This window comes from Falco cherrug, chromosome 6 (assembly GCF_023634085.1).
Source record: "Falco cherrug isolate bFalChe1 chromosome 6, bFalChe1.pri, whole genome shotgun sequence".
NCBI lineage: Eukaryota > Metazoa > Chordata > Aves > Falconiformes > Falconidae > Falco > Falco cherrug.
This window is the reverse complement of record NC_073702.1, coordinates 80122929-80143087: the sequence shown is the minus strand read 5'-3', so window position 1 is coordinate 80143087 and position 20159 is coordinate 80122929. Positions and strand designations below refer to the sequence as shown.

The 20159-nt window shown below is 36.9% G+C and overlaps 1 protein-coding gene across 2 annotated transcripts in view; it reads right to left on the bottom strand.

The window, feature by feature from the left end:
• Nucleotides 1-1158: 1158 nt before the first annotated feature.
• Nucleotides 1159-20159, bottom strand: part of NUP133 (nucleoporin 133) — a 37717-nt gene continuing 18716 nt past the window's right edge. For both annotated transcript variants that reach the window (XM_055714981.1, XM_055714982.1), the window contains 13 exons: nucleotides 18887-18981; nucleotides 18528-18752; nucleotides 17453-17575; nucleotides 16924-17023; nucleotides 15706-15948; nucleotides 14353-14486; nucleotides 12594-12752; nucleotides 10520-10655; nucleotides 8575-8693; nucleotides 6988-7068; nucleotides 5012-5076; nucleotides 2546-2634; nucleotides 1159-1516 (listed from right to left, as the gene is read on the bottom strand). In XM_055714981.1, the coding sequence (XP_055570956.1) occupies nucleotides 1380-1516; nucleotides 2546-2634; nucleotides 5012-5076; nucleotides 6988-7068; nucleotides 8575-8693; nucleotides 10520-10655; nucleotides 12594-12752; nucleotides 14353-14486; nucleotides 15706-15948; nucleotides 16924-17023; nucleotides 17453-17575; nucleotides 18528-18752; nucleotides 18887-18981 (1706 nt within the window). In that variant the 3' untranslated portion in view covers nucleotides 1159-1379. The remainder of the gene's footprint in view (nucleotides 1517-2545; nucleotides 2635-5011; nucleotides 5077-6987; nucleotides 7069-8574; nucleotides 8694-10519; nucleotides 10656-12593; nucleotides 12753-14352; nucleotides 14487-15705; nucleotides 15949-16923; nucleotides 17024-17452; nucleotides 17576-18527; nucleotides 18753-18886; nucleotides 18982-20159) is intronic.

The following is a 20159-nucleotide window of genomic DNA, read 5'->3' as shown; positions in this document are numbered from 1 at the left end:
TTGTCTCTCAGCCATGCAAGGCTGCAGAAGAGCAAAGTTCGCTTCTTCAAACAATCTTAGAAGATGACTGCTAGTGCATTTCTTTTCCATATTAGTTAGAACCTCTCTAGATAAATCTATTCTTCCAAACATGTTCAGACTCTCAGCCCAGCTTACTGTATTAGTACAGAGAGGAGGGGAAGCCACGGAAGGGGAGTTGTGCTTTTAAAACTAGAAACTGGATTCTCTTCAACCAATTTAACTTCTGACCTTCTCAGCTGTTGGATCAAGTTGTAGCAGCAGGCATGGAGCCAGACAAGTAAAACATAAGGGCATGCAAGTTGCTCTGCATTCACTCTGGCTGCCGAGCTACTTGCAAAAGAAAGGTGAAACACATCAGATTGAAGTAACTTTTATTTAAAGATGAAAATCTGCTGCCAGTCAGAATAATTAAAATTGAAAAGTTAAATGGATTTTTTTTATTCCTGTGTCAGAGGCAACTAACTGGGGCAGTTTTTTTTTTAAAAAAAAAAGAAGAAAATTTAGCATCAACCAGTAGAGAACAAGTCAACGCATAAGGAAGATCATGCTGGACCTCCCACACTTTCATAACTGCTTTCTAGGTTTCTTCTGAGCCTAGGTTCAAGCAGTTGCTGTGAATGACGGCATGGTGAGCTGTTAATCTCATTTTTACATGTATTCTAGAAATCAGGATATAGCTTAAATGAAAGTTAGATAAAATATTAACACATTTTTAAAAAGTTTAATCTTACAGACATAAACTGAAAGAATGGTATATTTACTGGACCAGAAGACTCTGAGAACTGTGCTTTATTCCTTTCTGTCACAGAAATGCTAAGTGACGACTGAGAAGCCAGTTTGTGCCAGTAATCTTTAAAGCAAAAATTGAAATTACCTAGTTTCTACAGCAAAAAGTGTTGTACAAAGAGAGAGTAGGGTTATCTTACAGAATAATTATTTGTTTCTTGGGTAAGCTACATAGTCTCCCAGCATTAATGTTTTCACTATGTTTCTGAATTGAAGTCACATCCCCAACAAAGTGAGAACAAAAGTTTCCCCACCTTCTGCAGTGGGTCCCACATTTCACCCTGTGTGTCTGTGTATCTTTGAGCCTCAGGCAGGACTCATACTGATGAAGATATAAAATGAAACCACAAGTTTATGAAAGGCACAGAAAATGAAAACTTTATTCTTCTTTTGCCCGAAAACACAACTCTGCCTCTCCTGACTAAAGCGCCAATGTCTATAAATTTAAAACCAAGTATATTACTCATATTGATTTTATTACAAAGTTTTAGCAAAAAAACAAACAGAACATAAAAAAGTATCCATTAATTTAACAGGTCTTTAGAAAAAATATTTTAAAAAAATAGAGAGAATCATACTTGTCCCTGAACGTAGAGTTCATAGTTTGCCTTTAACACAAATTCGAAGTAAGCACTAGTTCTCAAGTTGCCAAGTTCATCTGCTTGCAGCAAGTCCTTCACCTCTGGTAAATATTCACTTAACTGAACTCCTGCAACACAAAACCTTTTATTACAGCACTGATAAAAGTACTTTGCATTAGCAGTTAAGATAATTTTTAAGTAAACATCTGTACCTGCCTCAGAGTTAAATTACTCTTTTGAATTGAGAAGATCTAATATTACTATATACATCAAGACATGCAATAACGCTTAAGTAGCCTGTAAAACTGAGTTAAAAAAAATAGTCCTACCCAAACAGGGCTGCTTCTTGAATTCATGATTAAACGTAAAATCCTTAAGCCTAAAATTCAAGTATTTACTTTTTCTTTTTTCTTGGTGAAATGTTAAAAGTAAGATCAGTCATCTGATAAATACTTCTATGATCAGTCACAACATTTCAGTCTCCGGTGTGAGAGTCTTACAAAAGGAAAGAAATTGACAGGACTGAACACAGAAAACCAGAACTGTTCTGAAGAACATAACTTCTGTATTTTTGACATGGAGCCTTCTCTGTTCTGGAGAACGTGCAGATGCAGTAATATTTAAAATGGACTTTGACTCTAAATTGTTTCCCTCCTCTCCCTCCCCCCTCCAGCTGTAACTTCGATGGCCATAACTTCCCATGGTCAGTTTTAACCCTGTGTGTGTGTGATTGTATTTTTGCTTTTGGAGTGGGAAGACAAAAGCAAAAAACAGTTTAAGCTAAAATAGATTAAGCTCCTCTGAGTGACAGTCAATTAGTTATTAATCCTGAATCTTACAGAAGATGTAAGTATTTAACTCCACAAGACATACTTTACAGTAAGAAACTGCTAAAAATCTGATGGCTGCCCTACTGAGCAAGTAATCTGAGGGTACTAAGATTATAACCAAGAAATCTGCTCATCTCACCCCCCCTACATTTTACAGAGATAGAATTAGCTCCATATGATTGTAATTATCTAGTGGAATGCATATGGAAGTTTTTATTACTCTGAGAATTTATGAACACTACTTCTTACATGTTAGTGTTCATCTTAAGCAAGTTTTGAAACAACTAAACATTTCAAGAAGTTCAATAATATTTAAGTTCACTTTACCTTCTTTCAATAGTTTTTGTAGTATTTTCACAAATATACTGTCTTTAGATGCTTCAATTGGATCATCTTTACCCTCTGAACCGGACCATCTGCAAACGAAAGAATAGTTTGTGGAAAGAATTGCACAGATGAAATGAAAATTAACAAGAAACAATAAGCAGAATAATTTCATAAGTTATCAGAAGTGGCTAATACATGTTCACACAGAAGTGTTATCTGATCGGCTATAGCTCAAAGCAAACGGATTTTTTTCTATCTTCTGTTAGTTATTATTTATGCCGAGTAAAACTGTAATAAATTACACTACTGTAACGTAGTCTACTTAGAAGGACAACAGAAATGCTTCCTGTCTTCTAAACTGTAAAAGAAAAATTATGTCTTTGATAAAAAATATTATTTATCAAGACAAGACCTACCTATTCTCAGTAATTATATTTTACAATTGAGATGATGAAACTATAGATTTATTTTTTGGTAGAATGAAGCAAGAGCAGTGATTTTCTAACATATGAAAAAAATGAAACAAAACAAAAAAGCAAACACCAAGAAACAGAAGAAGGAGGAAGAAACTGTAGAATTTAAGTTGCTGGCCTGTAACAGCACACACAGGTACAAAACAAATACACGTTTCATCACAAATGAGACAACCTGAAGGCGAAGACTCGTGAATGCAAGTCTCATCTGCGATAAAAAAAATCCAAACAGGTTTTTCTTAGAGAAAGATTATTTAAAATGACAATTTATCATCTTTGCAGGGCTTTATATGTAGCAGTTTTAAGTCAACACCAACCTAATTTGTTTTGCTGTGGTTCTAACCTTTCAGTTGTTAAAATTTCCTGTTCTGTATGTTAAATGGCCAGACAAAAACCAGTTCTCCTACCACTCCCTAAACTAACGTGCACCTCCTCGGGCCAATGCAACAGATCTGGACCAGGCTCCCAGAAGATAGTACTGACAAATCCTCTGTACTTCACTGAAGCCCTGGATGTCACACAAACGCCCAAACGTCTAGGATTTCATCTTTAATTCTACTGGGAAGAATGTGAAGGAAGGGGGTAGAGGGATTTCCTCCTCTTGAGCACAGAGGAAGACAGTGAGAACCCTACCAGAACATCAGGAGCACGCCCAGCAAGGCTCTCCATTCTACCCGAAAACCTTTCCACCATCTGTAGCTATTGAGCCAGAAAACAGTCACCTTCCTTAAAAGTAGGTACTGTAACACATCAAATGCATATTTTTGCACACAGATGAAAGTTAACACTACCTCTTTTTGAAATAGTAATCAACCTCTTTGTGAGCCTTGCTGGACTGGAAACTCAACAGGGACATCAGGTTTTCTAAACGCACTATTCAGTAAAGTGATCTCAAATGGCATCTGGTTAGCTAGCAGGAGTGGGCAAAATCTTGTCAGCATTACATACGAATTGAATGGTTTAAGTATTATGTCCAGAACTCTGTTCTTGGCCCAGGGTAGGCAGGTCATAAACCAATCACTGGACTAGTCCTATGTAGGAATTGTGGATTCTTCCGTCTTGAAAATAATAGGCAGGGAAGAAAACACTTGGAATAGTGTGAACCTGTTTCTGCATATTATTTGCATCATATGTGACAATAACTTATTAGTCATGCAACTAGGAATTTATTTTCTGCAGACCACTGCCCTTTGGAATCTATCCTATGCATAAGCATGAATCCAAACGCTGCCTACTTCCTTTTTAAATCACAAACGGCACAGTGCATTTGGAATGTATTCTTTCCTCTTTTCTTCCTTAGGTCCTCTTGGAACATACATGGGAGCTAGAAAAGCTGGATAACTTCTGAAAATTAGAAAGGAAAAGGAGTATATGCCATTTGAGTTATGTGACCTGGGAGAGAAAAGTAGTACTGTTTAATGAGAAGATTCTTCAGATCAACTGGATTCAGATTGTATTTGGTGTTGCAATTCTGTAAAAGTGGCTCTCTTAAGCAGTATTTAAGGATTTGATCTCTTGCAGTCAAGAATGCAGCTTTAACTCAAAAAGGTCATGAACTTGTCAATGTGGTTCAGTGGCCAAAAATAAGTGAAATAAAAGTTGGCTGGAGTGACCTCTGCATGCATTGCTCTTAAAAAGCTTCTATTTGAAACGCTTCAAAGGAAAGAAAAAAAAAGTTTTGGCATCAGTCATTTCTTTTACCTTAGCAAAGAGTTCAAGAATGAGAGCCGCATGGGTACATTTCTGTCTCAGGTGCTGAGAATGCACAGTAGGTGGCCAGTGAGCTAAGCCAACAAAGTAATACCGATTTTTTTGGCTGGAGTTTCACTTTATAAATAAAAAGGCATATTCTGGACAGATACTTTATACTTTACTAACCTTATACTGCGAAATTCAACCTTTTCAGTGAGCTAGAGAATAGTATACTAAAATGTAATACTGGAAAAGCTATGTCACAAATACTCTCAGTAATTTATATTCATATTGGACTTACCCATCTCTCTGGAGAGCCTTACAGAGAATTTTAAGTTTAAGATCATTTACATCCACTTCCTCTTCCTTCAATTCACATAAGGAGAAAAGACAGGTAGGTTAAAATTTTAATTTATTTTTTTAAATTAAAAAAATAACACCTGCTGAAACACCAAAGACTATTAATTTCCATTTGAAAACATGGCTCAGACTTTCTACATCACCACACGACTGCTGAAGACCAACTACATCAATTTGAAAAAGGGTGTTTTAAAGGAAATTGAACAAATACGAATTTATAAAACACTGTATTCTAAGCAAGTTTTATTTTAACACACTAAATGGTGACTAAAGTCAAGGCTCTTTTTTCAGCGTGGCCAAGCTAACTAGCATGCATTAGGGTCCACATCAGGCTGTATGTTTTATGAATATATTAGTAAATCTCTTCAAAGAAACACATTTGCCTTGGAAAGGGCAATCTCTTCGCTGCACAGAAACGCTGAGGTAATTGGTGTCAGAGCCCCTTTTAAAATATAATGTCAGAAAAAAGACCATATATTTTTTTCCACCTCTCAATATCCTGAAACGTCACACCTACTTTAAATTCCCCTCGTATGAGATAACAGAAACCATGAATACTTGAATTTAGAAGCCTGAAAGCAAGATGATGTGTCTTGACTTTACACTGCTTCTGCAAGAGAAAATCAGGGAAAACTAGGCAACAGCTAGTTTTTAAACTCTGGTCTTGACCACCATCTCTAATTTGTGCTGAATGTTCTACGTAAGTTGTTAGAGACTCAAATATCTGAGAAAAAAATAATTTTGAAATCTCATGGGTTTAGTGTGGTATTTATTTTATTTAGATGTAAAGGAATAATAAAGTTGTCTCAGTGTTCATGAATTGTCTTGACAAAATTTAAGAGGAAAACTAACTTGAGAGAACCAAATGAGTTTGCTCATTTATTTTACTGCAAAATATTGTAATTTGGACTATGTTGTAAAAACGAAGGGGGCGAGTTAGAAAAAAAGGCACTGAATTTTCTTTTTAAGCTACAGAGAAATAACTCAGAGTAACATGCTACTCTTAGTAGTAACACTCTCCCCTCAGTACACAAAATGTAATACAGTACTAAACACAGGACAAGCAAACATATTCATATATAAAGCAAAAAAATACTAGTTAACAACAGTAAAGTTACTCAAAAGAAAAATTGATACAAGAAATTCAATTAAAACCAATTTAAAATAAATTTTAAGAACAATTTAAATGTATTTATAATTATCAAACAAAAGTTATTGAAGACCAACAAAATGGCACAATGGTGTTTACAAAGCACTACTACAGAAAAGATTTTAACTTGGAGCCCTACCCAGACTACAGGGACTAGGATAATCAGAAAAGAGCTCTCATTTTCAATTGGTAAGGAATACTTTTGCTAAAAATAATACAACTTCAGGTTTTTAGGAAAGACTGTTGTTAATTCAGGTTTGATGCTCCTCAAAAGTTGATCTGTTTGTGGTTCCTGGAAAATTACTCTGACAAGATACTTGATCATGCAAGATGCAGTGAGAAAGCAGATAGCAAATCTGTGGTTCAATGCTCTTTACATGTTAAAAAGCTGGCACCTATCCCACATTATCTCATAACAACCAGAGAAACTGCCAATAGGGAAGATGTAAGAACTAAACTACTGAAAACAGATGATCTTTGTCCTGTTTGGAGAAAGCCTGTAAGGAAGGCAAGGCTCTAAAAAAGAAACTATAGACTATAAATGGGAAGTGAAGATGAGGAGTGTCATTTTTTTAAAATGATCTAAACCATATTTGACATGAAGTCTCCAGTGAATTAAAAACAAACTGAAGAAAACACATCAGGGTTTTTTTTAATTACCATACACTAAGCTAATATGTTAACCCACATGCACCATCCTAGCTTAAATAATAATAGATAAAAAAAATAAGACTCTGGGTTAGAAATCCTTAAAAAACTTTTCCTACCTCATCAATATATTCCAGAAGATCAAGTGCTTTCTTGAAGTCATACTCATTGGCCCTTCTGTTCTCATCACATATGTACATCTACGATATGAGAGAATAACGTAGAGAATTATTTTTAGCCTACAAACTAATGTAACTGATATCAAGGACAACTCATTGTGGGAAGACCACCATGTATTTTCCACTTACATGACCTTCTCACGAAAATATGTCTTGATTCAACTGCAAGTATTTTTATAGTAATGAATATACTTAAGGTTTTAAAGCAGCATTCCACCTACATGACAATGGTCCGTGGACAAATGATACTGGATATAAGGCTGCTAGGTTTCAAATTTAAATGCCATTTAAGGCTGTAACATTCCTGGACTATTGTAGCCAGAGCTCAGCTCCACAAATAAGCTCTAGGAATTATTTCGGTAATTAAGCTCAAAGCAGTAGTTAAGCACACGTTGGTTTTAAAAGGTAAAAGGCAGTACAAGTTTGCTATCGCTCTTTCATCCCCCCTCTGCAACAAAATTCTAAATTAGTACTTCAAAGGAAAATCAACATTAATGCTCCTTTTATTGACGCTTTTCAAATTTCATTCTCACATCACGAGCAGCAAATACGAACATTGGTTTGACGATAGAGAGAACTCAGAAGGAAAACTGTCACGATACCAGCACTTGCCAAGTCATGAGTGACACTTCTTACCCTTCTCTATCACACACATAGAGTCACTTAAAAGATACAGGTAATAACTTCAGAATCTGCTATTAGCATTGTTCTAAGAAAATGAGAAGAATGTAAACAAGCATGCTATCAGCTTTTGGTTTTCCACAGGATTACAGAAAAGTAAGGAGTTCCAAAACTGACACCCAGAAAGGGCCCCATTCGTTTTACAAGGTGGTGTTGTTACTAATGGTGTATTTTTTGTGTGTGTCACTGGATGGTAAAAATATGCTGACAACAGGCAGAAACCATAAGGCTACTGGTTCCTGGCTACCACCAGAAATGGGTGTGGGAAAAGGAGTCAGCGTTAGTAGCAATCCCAGTACTGGAGCAGTTCATGGTTTTGTTTCTCTATGGGTTGGGGTTTTGTTTGGTTTTGAAAAAGAAAAAAAGAAAGTAGAAAGACTTTGGGTGCCTCTTTGCAACAGGTGAACAAAAACCTTTTCCTGCAGAAGCCCCTTCCTTCTATACATTGCAGCATCTTTCTCCACTAAGGTGGATTTCTTTGTTCCTTCTGCCTTTTAAGTTCTGCCCCACTGAGAATGTAACAGAAGGTAAAAATTGTCTCATATCCAAAAACTGGCTTAGACCAGTAAATCAACTTCTGAAACTGATTTGATTTGTTTTTTCTTCTAGCAGCACTCTAAAGCACACATTCAACAAGAAGAAATTTGAACTAAAACCAGCATTCTGAAGTTTGGTGCTGGCGTAAACTAAGCAAAGATAAACCAAATCATGTATCCGATCTTTGGGTGCTTAGCACACCATATAAGGGATAAAGACTGCTGGGATCTTCTCCTTTATTTGATCACACAGAGGCAGAAAACATACTGGAACTTTACCTGTGTAACCAAGTAAACATGAAATACTTACATCAATGAGCTGAGATACAGACAACACTGGCATATCATTGAGGTTCAACTGTTTCTCTGCCAGTAACTGTTCAGGAAGGGTCTCCTGATGCAACAGAAAGCGTTCCTGTTCTGCTATTTCTGTATTTAAGGAAATGAATATGTCACGTTACTAAAATGTAATAATAAATTCTATGGCACAGTAATAACTGGCAAGTCACAATATTACTCAGGTCTACAAGTATTTGTTACGAAGCATTTATTTGGACACTCATCTCTATGTTCCTGAAGCACAGAAATACGTCCACTTCAATGTTGTCATCCTGGTGACCTAGTTCTTACTTTCCACTCAGGTTCCCAGCATAATGCAGACCGGTAACTCTTCTTTATTTCCTCAAACCCACAAAATGAATACATAGGATTGGAGGGAAGCTTTTGCACTGTGCAGGACAGTAAGCTGTCTGCAATTTTTAGGAGCTACCTTTTGGCTGAAGACCTGTGCCATGGATGTGCTCCACCTCATGAATTACTCATTTTTTGATTGTTTTATTTTCCAGTATGATCTGCCTCAGGGTCAGAAACTTATTAGGCTGAAACAATCAAAATGGAATAGTTTCAGCCGTACTGTGAACCCTGCCCTTCCTGCCCAGTTCCATCGCATGGTAGAAAAAGGAAACTAATTTTAAGGAGCATTTTATCAGTTTAAATGAATAAGCAAAATGTGGCAAAAATAATTATTTTCTTTATCAATAGGAAACTGATACACGAAGAGTGTAAATTTTAAAAGCTGTATCATATAAAAATGTGTAGCAGAGTAAAGTCCAGACCAAATTTTAAGAGTCCATTAGTCTACTGAAATACAGCTTTGGTTTCCTCAGTTTTCTACGGTTTTCCTATTTAAAGATGAGAGTCTTCACATCAACATAGGTTTGTTGGTTTTTTTCCAGAGCAGTAAGAAAAACAAATTTAAAATTTAAGATTTCATTAAAAGGTCTATAATTTAAAAGGCAGATAATGTAGTATTATTACAAGCTAAAACGAATTTGTAAAGGCTACTTAGTTATCATAATTATCCCCGGGCCTTCAGGATTCTTTTTTTAAGAACTGTACGTCATATACATGGATAAAGATGCAGATAAACAGAAGCAAGCTTGAGTAGTAACCTCAAGTAGTGTTTCCACACTTCCCCTGGCGGCCAGTATCAGCTTAACGATAACTCACAGCACCGTGTGCTGCACAAACAGCATCGGGAACAGGGTATTTTCCAAAGTGAAAGGAATGGCAGAGCAGTGGAATCTTTGCATTTGATAATGAAGCAGAACAGGTATTCCTGGTTTTCCTGTTAGCATCCTTTCAGTTACGAGTATAATGAAACACTGTCACTGTAACCTTTCCAGATACAGAAAGAGTAAGGTGCTGAGAAAGCGCTGCTTGATCACAAATGTATGTATTTCCAGGTACATTATTACAATACAACACAGTCACTGGATTGCCTTGTATAGCCTAAGAGTCTCAGGATTTGAGAAGAATTCCAAATTGAGAGCCATTCAATGAACAGGCTTTAAGAAATTAAATAATTTTTACCTTGCATCTGGAAATACAAAATGGAGCGTCATGAAAACACATTCACTGTGAATGGTTCACAAGTTTCAGCCACTTCAGAACTAATGACTTCTCAAGATACTGTGCAGCTTGTTATTTACACCAGTATTTTGTGTGTTATTAGAACAAGTGAAACGGTACACATTTCCCATGCTCATAGGCCTAACTCGGAGGTGAAACCGAATACTGAGGTTACTGCCTCATTCTGTCTTACTTATCCTTCCTGCAATGAGCATGATCACCAGTCCATTCATCCTTACCACACTGAGTTAGAGCCCTCGATTATCAATCTGCAAAATTAACGTGATTCTAATCCAATAACTTCATTAGTCTACTCTTCACTTTGCTCTGGTTTTATTTCTAACCTTCTATTTTTTCTTGAAGTATGTCTTCCGAGAAGTCAGACGCCAGTGCAGCTAATTTGCTCAAGCCAAGAAGTGTTTTCTTCTTTGCAAAATACCGTGTCTCCATATTTGCTAAAGTCTGCAATGTTCTGTGAGCCTGAAATTAATGAAGACGTTAGAAATCAGTTTTATAAGTTAGCACCAGAAGGTTAGCTGATAAGGATTTGCTCTTAAGTCTCATAGCTGTTTATCATTTGTAATACTATAATCCTTATTTTAAGAAGTCATACAACTTGCACATTAAAACTCTGCACTACACCCTTCAGAAAGGGACACAGGTCTCTACTGCAATTATATCAAAAAATCTTTTCAGTACTAACCAGGGAAAAACTATCTTATGATTAAAGGACAAATTGCGACTTCACATATTATACCTCTAGGATCTTCTTCAAGGCTGTGGCAGAAAAGCCAGACAAATATGATTTGACAGAACAATTTTGCATGTAGATTGATTTACTTGTTCATTCAGGAATTTGAAAAAACAAAATTACAAACTGCTAAAGTAACCAAATATATAGGCAAGATTTTGTCTATCCAACAATGGAACAGCACGTTTCTGAGCACTTACTCAGAAATAAACCGAACTACTTGTCCATTTTAGAATCCTTGCCCCCTCTTCATAGCGTTATCCCAAACCTGTGTTCTTCGCTTGGTGTGCAAGAGCCGAGTCCAGATACTTGTTTAATGCATGTCTGCACAGAGGTGGGTGCTAGGTAGTTATCCACAAAGCTAGCGTACACCTTAACACGTGGTAAAACACTTTATACACTTTGAAGAATTGTTTACAATTAAGTTTAGTCACACTTCATTCTCACCGGTTCCTACAGCCTCGTCTCCATTTAAAGGTACAGCATCCTTTTTTTTTCACATGCATATCCAGTGGGAAGACGGCTTTGTTAGCATGGAGCTTTCTTTAATCGAGAGTGGATTGTGATTTTCTGTTTAGTCTCGTTAACCATTTGGTTCTCCTTGAGCTTATTTTATGCCCCAGCCTGACATATTTATGGTGTCTATTCCTTCTCCCAAGGCCATGTTTAGTTAACTGTAAGGATTAACTAACATCCTCCGTTTTTCAAGTTCTTGTTTTTCACTATTCACATTTTTTCCCTCTTTTTATTTTTTTAAAGTAAATAATTCTTGTATCAATAGTGCTTTGCTATAACAGGAAAAATCTCAGCTGACACCAATGGAATATTACAATATTCTCAGGGTGAGTTTTTTTGTTTTATTTTGTTTGGGATTTTGTTTTTGGTTTGGTTTTGGGTGGGTTGGTTTGTTTGGGGTTTTTTTAAGGGCATATAGTATTATCAGCCTATAATTTGCAGTAGGATAAACATTGCCATGCTCTGCACACAGTTAAATAATGTGCACGTGGATTGAAAGAAGCTATTTTTGTTTAGAAACAGTTTATTTCTAATGTGAAATACATTCACAAGTCTAGCAGAAGGAAGGAAAGACTGACCAGCAGGAAGCAGGGAGAGAATAACTGGGCAGCCTACAAGGCAACAATGGATCAAGTTTAAAAACAATGTCACATAAATCTATCCACATGCACATTTGCTACTTTAAAAAAAGGTGTTGATTACTTTAATCTCTTACATGCATAGTTTAAAAGTTCTGTGGGTTTTTTTTTTTCTTTTGTGATACCTCCAAATTTCTTTGCTTCAAAGTCTTGAAAGACAAGCTTCAGTTTTTCCTTTGCTGGATAATCTGATAATGCTACTGATATTCACTGTAAGCCCCCAATTCCATCAAAGTAGTGATCACACAGCCAAACAAAACTTCCTTGATAAAACGTATCAGTCACCAACCAGGGATGAAAAGCAGCCCTAACTTCCATTACATGGTGCAGATGCTGCCTGGAGGGAAGATTCTGGTACTCCATTAATAATCTGTGTCATCTCTCCCCTAACTCATTTAGATAACTGGTCTTTTGATGATGAAGAGTCATAACTAGATAATTTGCCTACCTGAATATATACTTGACCTTTTTAATATGTGCTATTTCAGCTTGGTTGTATTTAAGAAATCCTACCTTTTGCAGATCCTGACTGTTGATTTCATGTAACCAGCTCAGATGCTCATGAGCTTGCAAGAAACTGGCCAGCTGTCCGTGCTGAGCAATAGGCTGAGATAACAGCTTCCCTCGCTTTCCTTTTTCTAGATACCACCGAAACAGGAAGTCTGAGAAATTCTGAAGATAACAGGAATACAAACACATTTTAAAAGTCACATTTAAATATCTTTTTTCTTCTAAGGCAAAATGCTTCATAGAACACAGTTGGTAAGAACATGGTAAGAACCTGCTTAACAAAACAAGAACACACACACACAAAAATACGATGTTGATGAAAAAGAGTCCTGATAGAAACAGCGTTTAAAGAATTTATGAGCTACTCTGCAACAGATGTTGATACACAGGGCACCCTTCAATGGGAGTGAACCTTCAATGGCAGTGAAGGAAGCGCCAGATACAAATTCTTCATGTTAACACATAAGAATGGAAACAGATTATCACATAAATCACAATTCTACTTCAGTTTTTTACCTGTTCCTTTGCCCCTCTCAGAACTCTGTGCTTACTGTTTCCTTTCACATGTAAGTTTACTTCTGCTGCCACTATTTTTGAAACATTCCCTCCTATCTCCAAGTGAACCTACAACTTCTCTCAGTCATCGTTAAAAAGTGGCCTTTTTTTAAAAAAAAAAAACCCACACTATTTTATCCTCAGAAACTTCAATGTGAAATAACTAATCAGGATTTATGTTTGAGAAAGTCTTTTCAGAGTAATTTTAGAACTATGCTAAATCTTAATTACATTAACAATTTAAAAAAATTAAATTTGAAGAGGCCATCAGTCTGATACTCTATCCATTACACTTGATCTATTCAGCTCTACATTTGCCACAGTGACTTCTCTTCAGAAAGTCTTTTTTTCCTTTAAAACAAAGGACTCCAAGAGAAAAGAAATAGAGAATGCATCCCCTTCTTTGGAAGTGTGAGTATTTAAGCCTCAATATTAAAAATGTTCACTATAATTTCTGTCCATTACTGATATTTTTGCTTTTTCTTACTGTAACAACCTTTCTGTACCCTCTTTATAGTGTAGACTGCAGGATTTCTCTTTCTATGGTTCATGTGGAAAGCTAAACAAATTGATCTCACCAACTCTCCAATTAGGAAAATTTTGTCCCAGTCTCCCTCACTTCAAGTAGTCTCTACTGCCTTTTCCTTAAACTTCCCAGTTTTTCAGCGCACCTTGAAGTTTTTACACCAGATCTTAACAAACACTGGAAAAAATGTCCAACAAGTACTCAGCAGGACAATAAAATAAGACTACAGCAACACCCATACATTCCTACTGTTAACTACTTCTCTACTTACATGTTTAACAATGGCACCTTCTCTTTTGGAAATTATGATTATATTTATTATTACATTAGTTTAATAAAACAATAGTACACTGACCACAGCACCTCAGTGAATAAGTCACAAAATGCTGAAAGACCTTAAGAGTGAGACAAAACCCAAAGTTCCATGAAAAGCCGCTGCCCATACAGTTAGCACCCATATTTCTGCTGACTTGCTTTACAGCCTCAGGGTAAAATACTCCACCGAGTTCTGCACAGTGAACATTGACTTCAATTTTCCACATTTCCCCTGTATGTATATGTAAATACAGATACATAAAACCCCAAAACAAAACAAAATCCCAAAGTAATAATAGCTTCCACAACATCTCAGGTGCAAACTTATTATAAAACACTATCTAAAGGAAATAAAGAAAGAGTTACCTGATCTGCAAACTGGCTCATGTAACGTTGCAATCTGGCCTGGTTGTCTGTTTGCTCACACATCTGCACCAGGATATCAAAGTCACAGTACCTCTCTGCTAAAGCAGCTGCCATCTGATACTGCCCCAGGGAAACTAAGTAACCAAGAAAAAGAAGTTACATCAAACAAGCTCATCTTTGACCGTAAGAAGGTGACCAAGGACGGAGATCAGAAAAAATAAAACATTTCAAATGTTCGGGTCATGGAGATTACTTATATACAGCAAGAGAGACATTAACCGACTGCGCACACACCCTGTGCACGTACAAGCTCACATACCTACTATCTCTGTCCCCCACTACAAGAGGGAAGAAGAGAAGTTTAGAATACTAAATGGCCTGTAAATATCCTATTTTCACTGAAAGTTAGCATCATCTGCTATTTGTGCTGGAGGGCAGGGGGGAAAATTCAACCCCTGACTTAGTATCTGTACTAAAAGCCACTTAATGACACAAAGTGAAAAAGCAGAAGGCAAATGCTTTTGATATAAAACAAAACATGTAAAGAGAATGGGTTTTTACTAAAAATATATTAAACTCTTTCTTTTTGGTTCAGTTAATCCGTGACAGTTAGAATACTCAATTTTGTTTGTAAGGAAATATGAGCTTTAGATTTAACATAATGATATAAAATGTATTTACAAACTAGCAGAGCCCACAAACGTCAGTAAAACTGAGAATGACAGTTTAAAGAGATTTTTCTTAATGGTTAAGAATGTTAGGAGGCAGTGATTAGATTATTCTATCTATACTAGTTATTTTCAGTCTAAAAAATTTAAATTTTATTAAGTAACTAAAACGTATTTACTCCAAGTTACTTCCACTTAAGGGGACTTTACTGTCAATTACTCATTGAAGACTGGACCACATGTGACATGTTAAACAACAGGTTTGATTATTAAACAGTCCAGATTCAAAAAGTAACTTTTTCCTGATACACACTAAGAAAGCTTTCAGGCATATAAGTTTGTCAACTTGCAACAATATAAACGTTCAGGAATCCATTTATAGACTATTTTCAGCCAAGTAGCACAAGATAAATTCCTGCCAGAAAAATGTAACAAGCAGAAGAAAAACATTGAAGCAGCAATGTGTCTTCTTAGCGGCATGGAAGCAGTCATGAATGCGATTCTCTATCTGTTTTTACTTTGAAAGTATCTCATTAAATCATAAAACCAATCATTTATACTCTGAAGGCAAACATGTAGAACAAATAGAATTCACACACAGATGCCATTTACTCGATCAGATACGTGTAATTTCCTCATCAAATGGAACATCTAGCCCTTGCATTAAGGAAAACAGACTACTTACGGAGAGGAGACAAGAGTTCTGATCTTTTCTGCACATACTCCATTTCCAGACTGCTGTATCGCTCTTGATCAGCAGGACGGTCCACAGATTTCAGCTGAGAAACATAGCCATCTAGAAAACAATCCAGCAGTGCCACCAACTGTTCAGCCACAATGCTGCGGAGGTTGCTGTCCACCTGGGGATACACCATCTTCAGAATGATTCCATGCTGACGTATTACCGTTGCACGAAGGACACTAGATGCTTGGGAAAACAATACAGTGAACATTAAAACAATAATCCTATCGTGACAGGAACCTATGCTGATGTATAACGTTACTACATATAATTAAAAAAATTAGAAGAAAGCAAGTAAATATTTTAATTTTAAAAATCAAAGCAATACTATTAAAAAACAAGCAAACAAAAACCCCAAAACCCAAACACATACTCCCATCCACCTTTACATATTTAATTTGGCCAAAATGTAGTTAACTGAAAGGACCAGAAACAAAACCATCCCCCGAACTACACAGATGTACACAGTCAACTATCAATATCAGCTGTTTTTCAGAAGAAAAGAATCACTTGCACAATCTGTAAGCAAAGTAGAGAATATACAAAAGGAAAAGGCAACTTATGTTAACCTGATTGAAATACTTGGATGTAGTCATCAAGATGATTTAAGACACCAAAACAGCTTGCATGGGTCCTGCTTTTCAAAAGATTTTTATCTTGGGAGTACGAAACAAGTGTGGCCTTTGTGGCCATAAAGGCCACAAGAAGCTTAAACACCAACTGGAAAGTGCTTGCTTCTGCAAACGTTTGTTCTGATAGTTTTTCATGTTATTAAATCATCAAAGCAGAACACACTTAAAGAAGCAGAGAATCATCAGTCCTTTTAAAACATTCATAGATCGATCATATTTTATGATTCATTTTAATGTTATGTACCCAATAGGTCTGCTAACCAGAACCAGTGCATACAAAAAAAAATAATCTGCAATGCCAGTTGTAAAGATTTATCATCAATACTGGACAAAATCAGTGTTCATTGATTAATTCCATTTCACTCCCCAAATGAAGCTTTTAGCTTCTCCTATTCCTACTGACAAACCTTGTAGCAGCTTTTAACAGGAATTTTAACATTCAGATGGAAATTCACGTGTTCTGAAACTCATGAAAAGTACTTTTTGTTTAGGACAGATAATTAATAAAGTAGTAATGATAAGTTCTCACCTGTCCATGGAATATATTCAGGTTCTCTTTCTGGAAGCTCTCCTGTTTTATATAAAGAGGCTCTAGACTGACGATACTGACAGGCAGCTTGCAGCACGTCCTATTTAAAGGCAAGGATGTAAGTATTTTAAAGTCCACTTGCATACACACAGACCGTAAAAGATGTTGTCTTTCCTAATTCTGAAATGTTCTTTTAATATCCCCCCTTCTTTCTACACCACTTTCCCTGTTGTATAGAAGAGCATACACTGACTGAGCAAGAAACCTCAGTGGTCAAGAACAGGTTTTTCACAACTGCCAACAATGCAGCAACTTCTCAAACTCTCTTCAGCAGTGGCTCAGGAAGAAAAGGAACATCCCTAATTCTGCACAAGACCACCTCTTCCTTCCTAATGTGTTTGGACATGTGAAAATTGCATTCACTTTTCTTCTCATGTCAGTAACTCAGATCTGCTGCATTCAACATGTTCAGTGCTCTTTGGTATTTACCTTCCCCTCCACAAACATCTTAGTTAATGCAGTTCTCTACCTTAATGATGTTGTTCACATTGACAACTATCTGGGCCCACTCAATTGATTCGATAGGCGTATCTTTCAGGATTTGTTCCTCTTCTTCTAGTAAGCATTCAAAGATGGAATCTATCTGGGACACCTTCAAGATACAAAGAAAAACTGCACTGAACACAAACATATCCACTACCAGCTGATACCTGAAAACCAAGTTATGAGCTGTACAGAAAAACAAATATTAGTATAAACCCACATCAACAGCCAAAAATATTAAAAGATATCGACTCAAACGGATAATGAAATCACCAGCTTGTATTTCATACAATACTCAGAATACTATTGCTTTCTTTCTGGATGGGAAAAAAAAAAAAAAAAAAAAAAAAAAAGAATCCTCTTTTCTTGAAGGCAACTCCGTAAAGTTTCATTAAGGATATTCCTCCATCTTCTGAAACAATTGGTCAGTAGAATCTTCATTAGAAAAAGTATAGTGGATAACATATTTGCTTTAAAATAGCTGACAATTGTTTATTTTTCTCCATTAGCAACTACTGTCCTCTACAGGAAAAAACTTCCTAAGAATATGTTTTGTGTACAGCTCTTCTCAAAAAGGAAGAAAGAAAGACTGGGTGCTTGACTGGAAAGCGGCACAAACTGAGAACTAGCTTAGATTTACTAATGTTCGAAAAACCAAAAAATTATGAGACTGAATTGATAAAATTCCATCCAGGACAGCTCAAAGCAGTTCCCCTATCTGGAAAGTTTCATACTCTTCAGTTCACCCCTTAAAAGTGCCAATTTAGCACACATCTTCTGACGGGCCAGAGAATTTCACTTGTCTTTTTCATTGCTTATCCATGTTGGTTAGTTGGAAACCGTAACAGCTTTACTTCTGCTACATGAGATTTCTCAGAATTCACGTTCCAGCTGCAGACATAAAGAAATACGTACACTAAAGAGTGGAAAATACTACCATACCACCCCTATTTAAAGGGAAATTCTGTAAAGTCAAATTATTTTCAAAGAATATATTAAAGCATTGCAACTTTTACTATATGTGAGGCTACACAATAATTCAGAAATAACGGGTTTCTTACCTCTCGAAAGAACACATCTGCAGGGGTAAGACTCGGTGGAATATCACACTCCCTTTTGTTTAACGCGATGAGTATAGCAGCATTCACCAGATCAGGCAGCCTGGAGTGGTGATTCTTGAGCACAATAGCTGCTGCTAGTTTCTCTGCGTGCTCACAGAGCAACAATCGAGTTGCCATCGGCACCCCTCGGACTGGAAAACTGCCCAGGCGTTCAAATACACCAACCTTTTACAAAAAAACAAAACAAAAAACAAAACAGAACATCACCACATGCACTGTAAACACTGTTCTAGAAGAATTACTTGAAGGCAATATAATCTACGGTGTATGCTGATACCAAAGGAACAGTAGAATTTTACCTGATGAAGAAACTCAATGAAGAAGGAATGTGCTTTTGTCTTATCCTCTAGCTGATGAAGAAGAATGAGAGATGTGTTGCTGAAACCTGCTGCTTCTAAAAACAGAAATATCTTAGATCAGAGCCCTTGATAACTTTATTTCTGGGTAACCAATTTTTTGCCGCCGAGGTAAACATATTTCTATAAATTTCTGCAGTGTTCCTGCACTGGTACTTTTGTAAAATATATGTACACACATTTATATATTGCTTACCAACTATTTTTAATGTGGGTTTTGAACTCTTCCATATCTGAAGTAAAGCATTTAGAAGAAATCGAGTATCTTTAGTTCAGTACAACTATTCTGAAGTGGTCAATTATTTTGCTGCTAAAATAGCAGCTCACCAGCTTATTCAAGTCGTAGTAAGATTCAGATTCAAATTTTTATCTTCATTGTGGACCAGCTATTGCTAAATCTATTATACTCTAGACCACAGCTACTACAGAATAAGGCGTTAACACACATTCAGACCTAATTGATTCTGCGCTGTCTGCACAAAACTGGTTGCCCAGCATGGCCCTATTTTTCGTCTTTCTCAAACGAGCTTGCATTTGAAAAACCAGCCAACATTTCTGTCCAGGCAACCGGGACCTTAAAGGTGTCAGTAAGGATGGTGGAAGCTTCCTCATGAAGCACACGATTGGGAAAAACCGGCATGGATTCGCCAAGGGCAAATCATGCTTGACAAACTTGACTGCCTTCTGTGACAAAGTAACCTGCTCAGTTGATGTGGGGCAAGCAACGGACATTGTCTACCTGGATTTCTCCAAGGCTTTTGATATGGTTTCTCACAGCCTCCTCCTAGAGAAACTGATGCTTTGTGATCTAAAAAGTGGCCCGAGTGGGGAGCTGGCCGACAGGCTGCACTCAGAGGGTGGTGGCAAATAGCTTCTTTTCAAACTGGCAACCTGACAGAAGTGCGGTCCCCCAGGGATCAGTATTGGGCCCAACACTTCAATATCTTCATAAGTGATCTGGATGATGGGATCAAGTGTGCCCTGATGAAGTTTGCCAATAATGCCAAACTGAGTGGGGAAGTGGATGCTTCGGAAGGGAGAGCTACCCTGCAGGAAGACCTGGATGGCCTGGAAGAACAGGCTAATAAAAACCTCATGAAGTTCAACAAGGACAAGGGTAAGGTCTTGCACCTGGGAAAACATAATCCAGGAGCGCAGCACAGCCTGGGATCCACCTGTCTGGGGAGCAGCTCTGTGGACAGGGACCTGGGGGTCC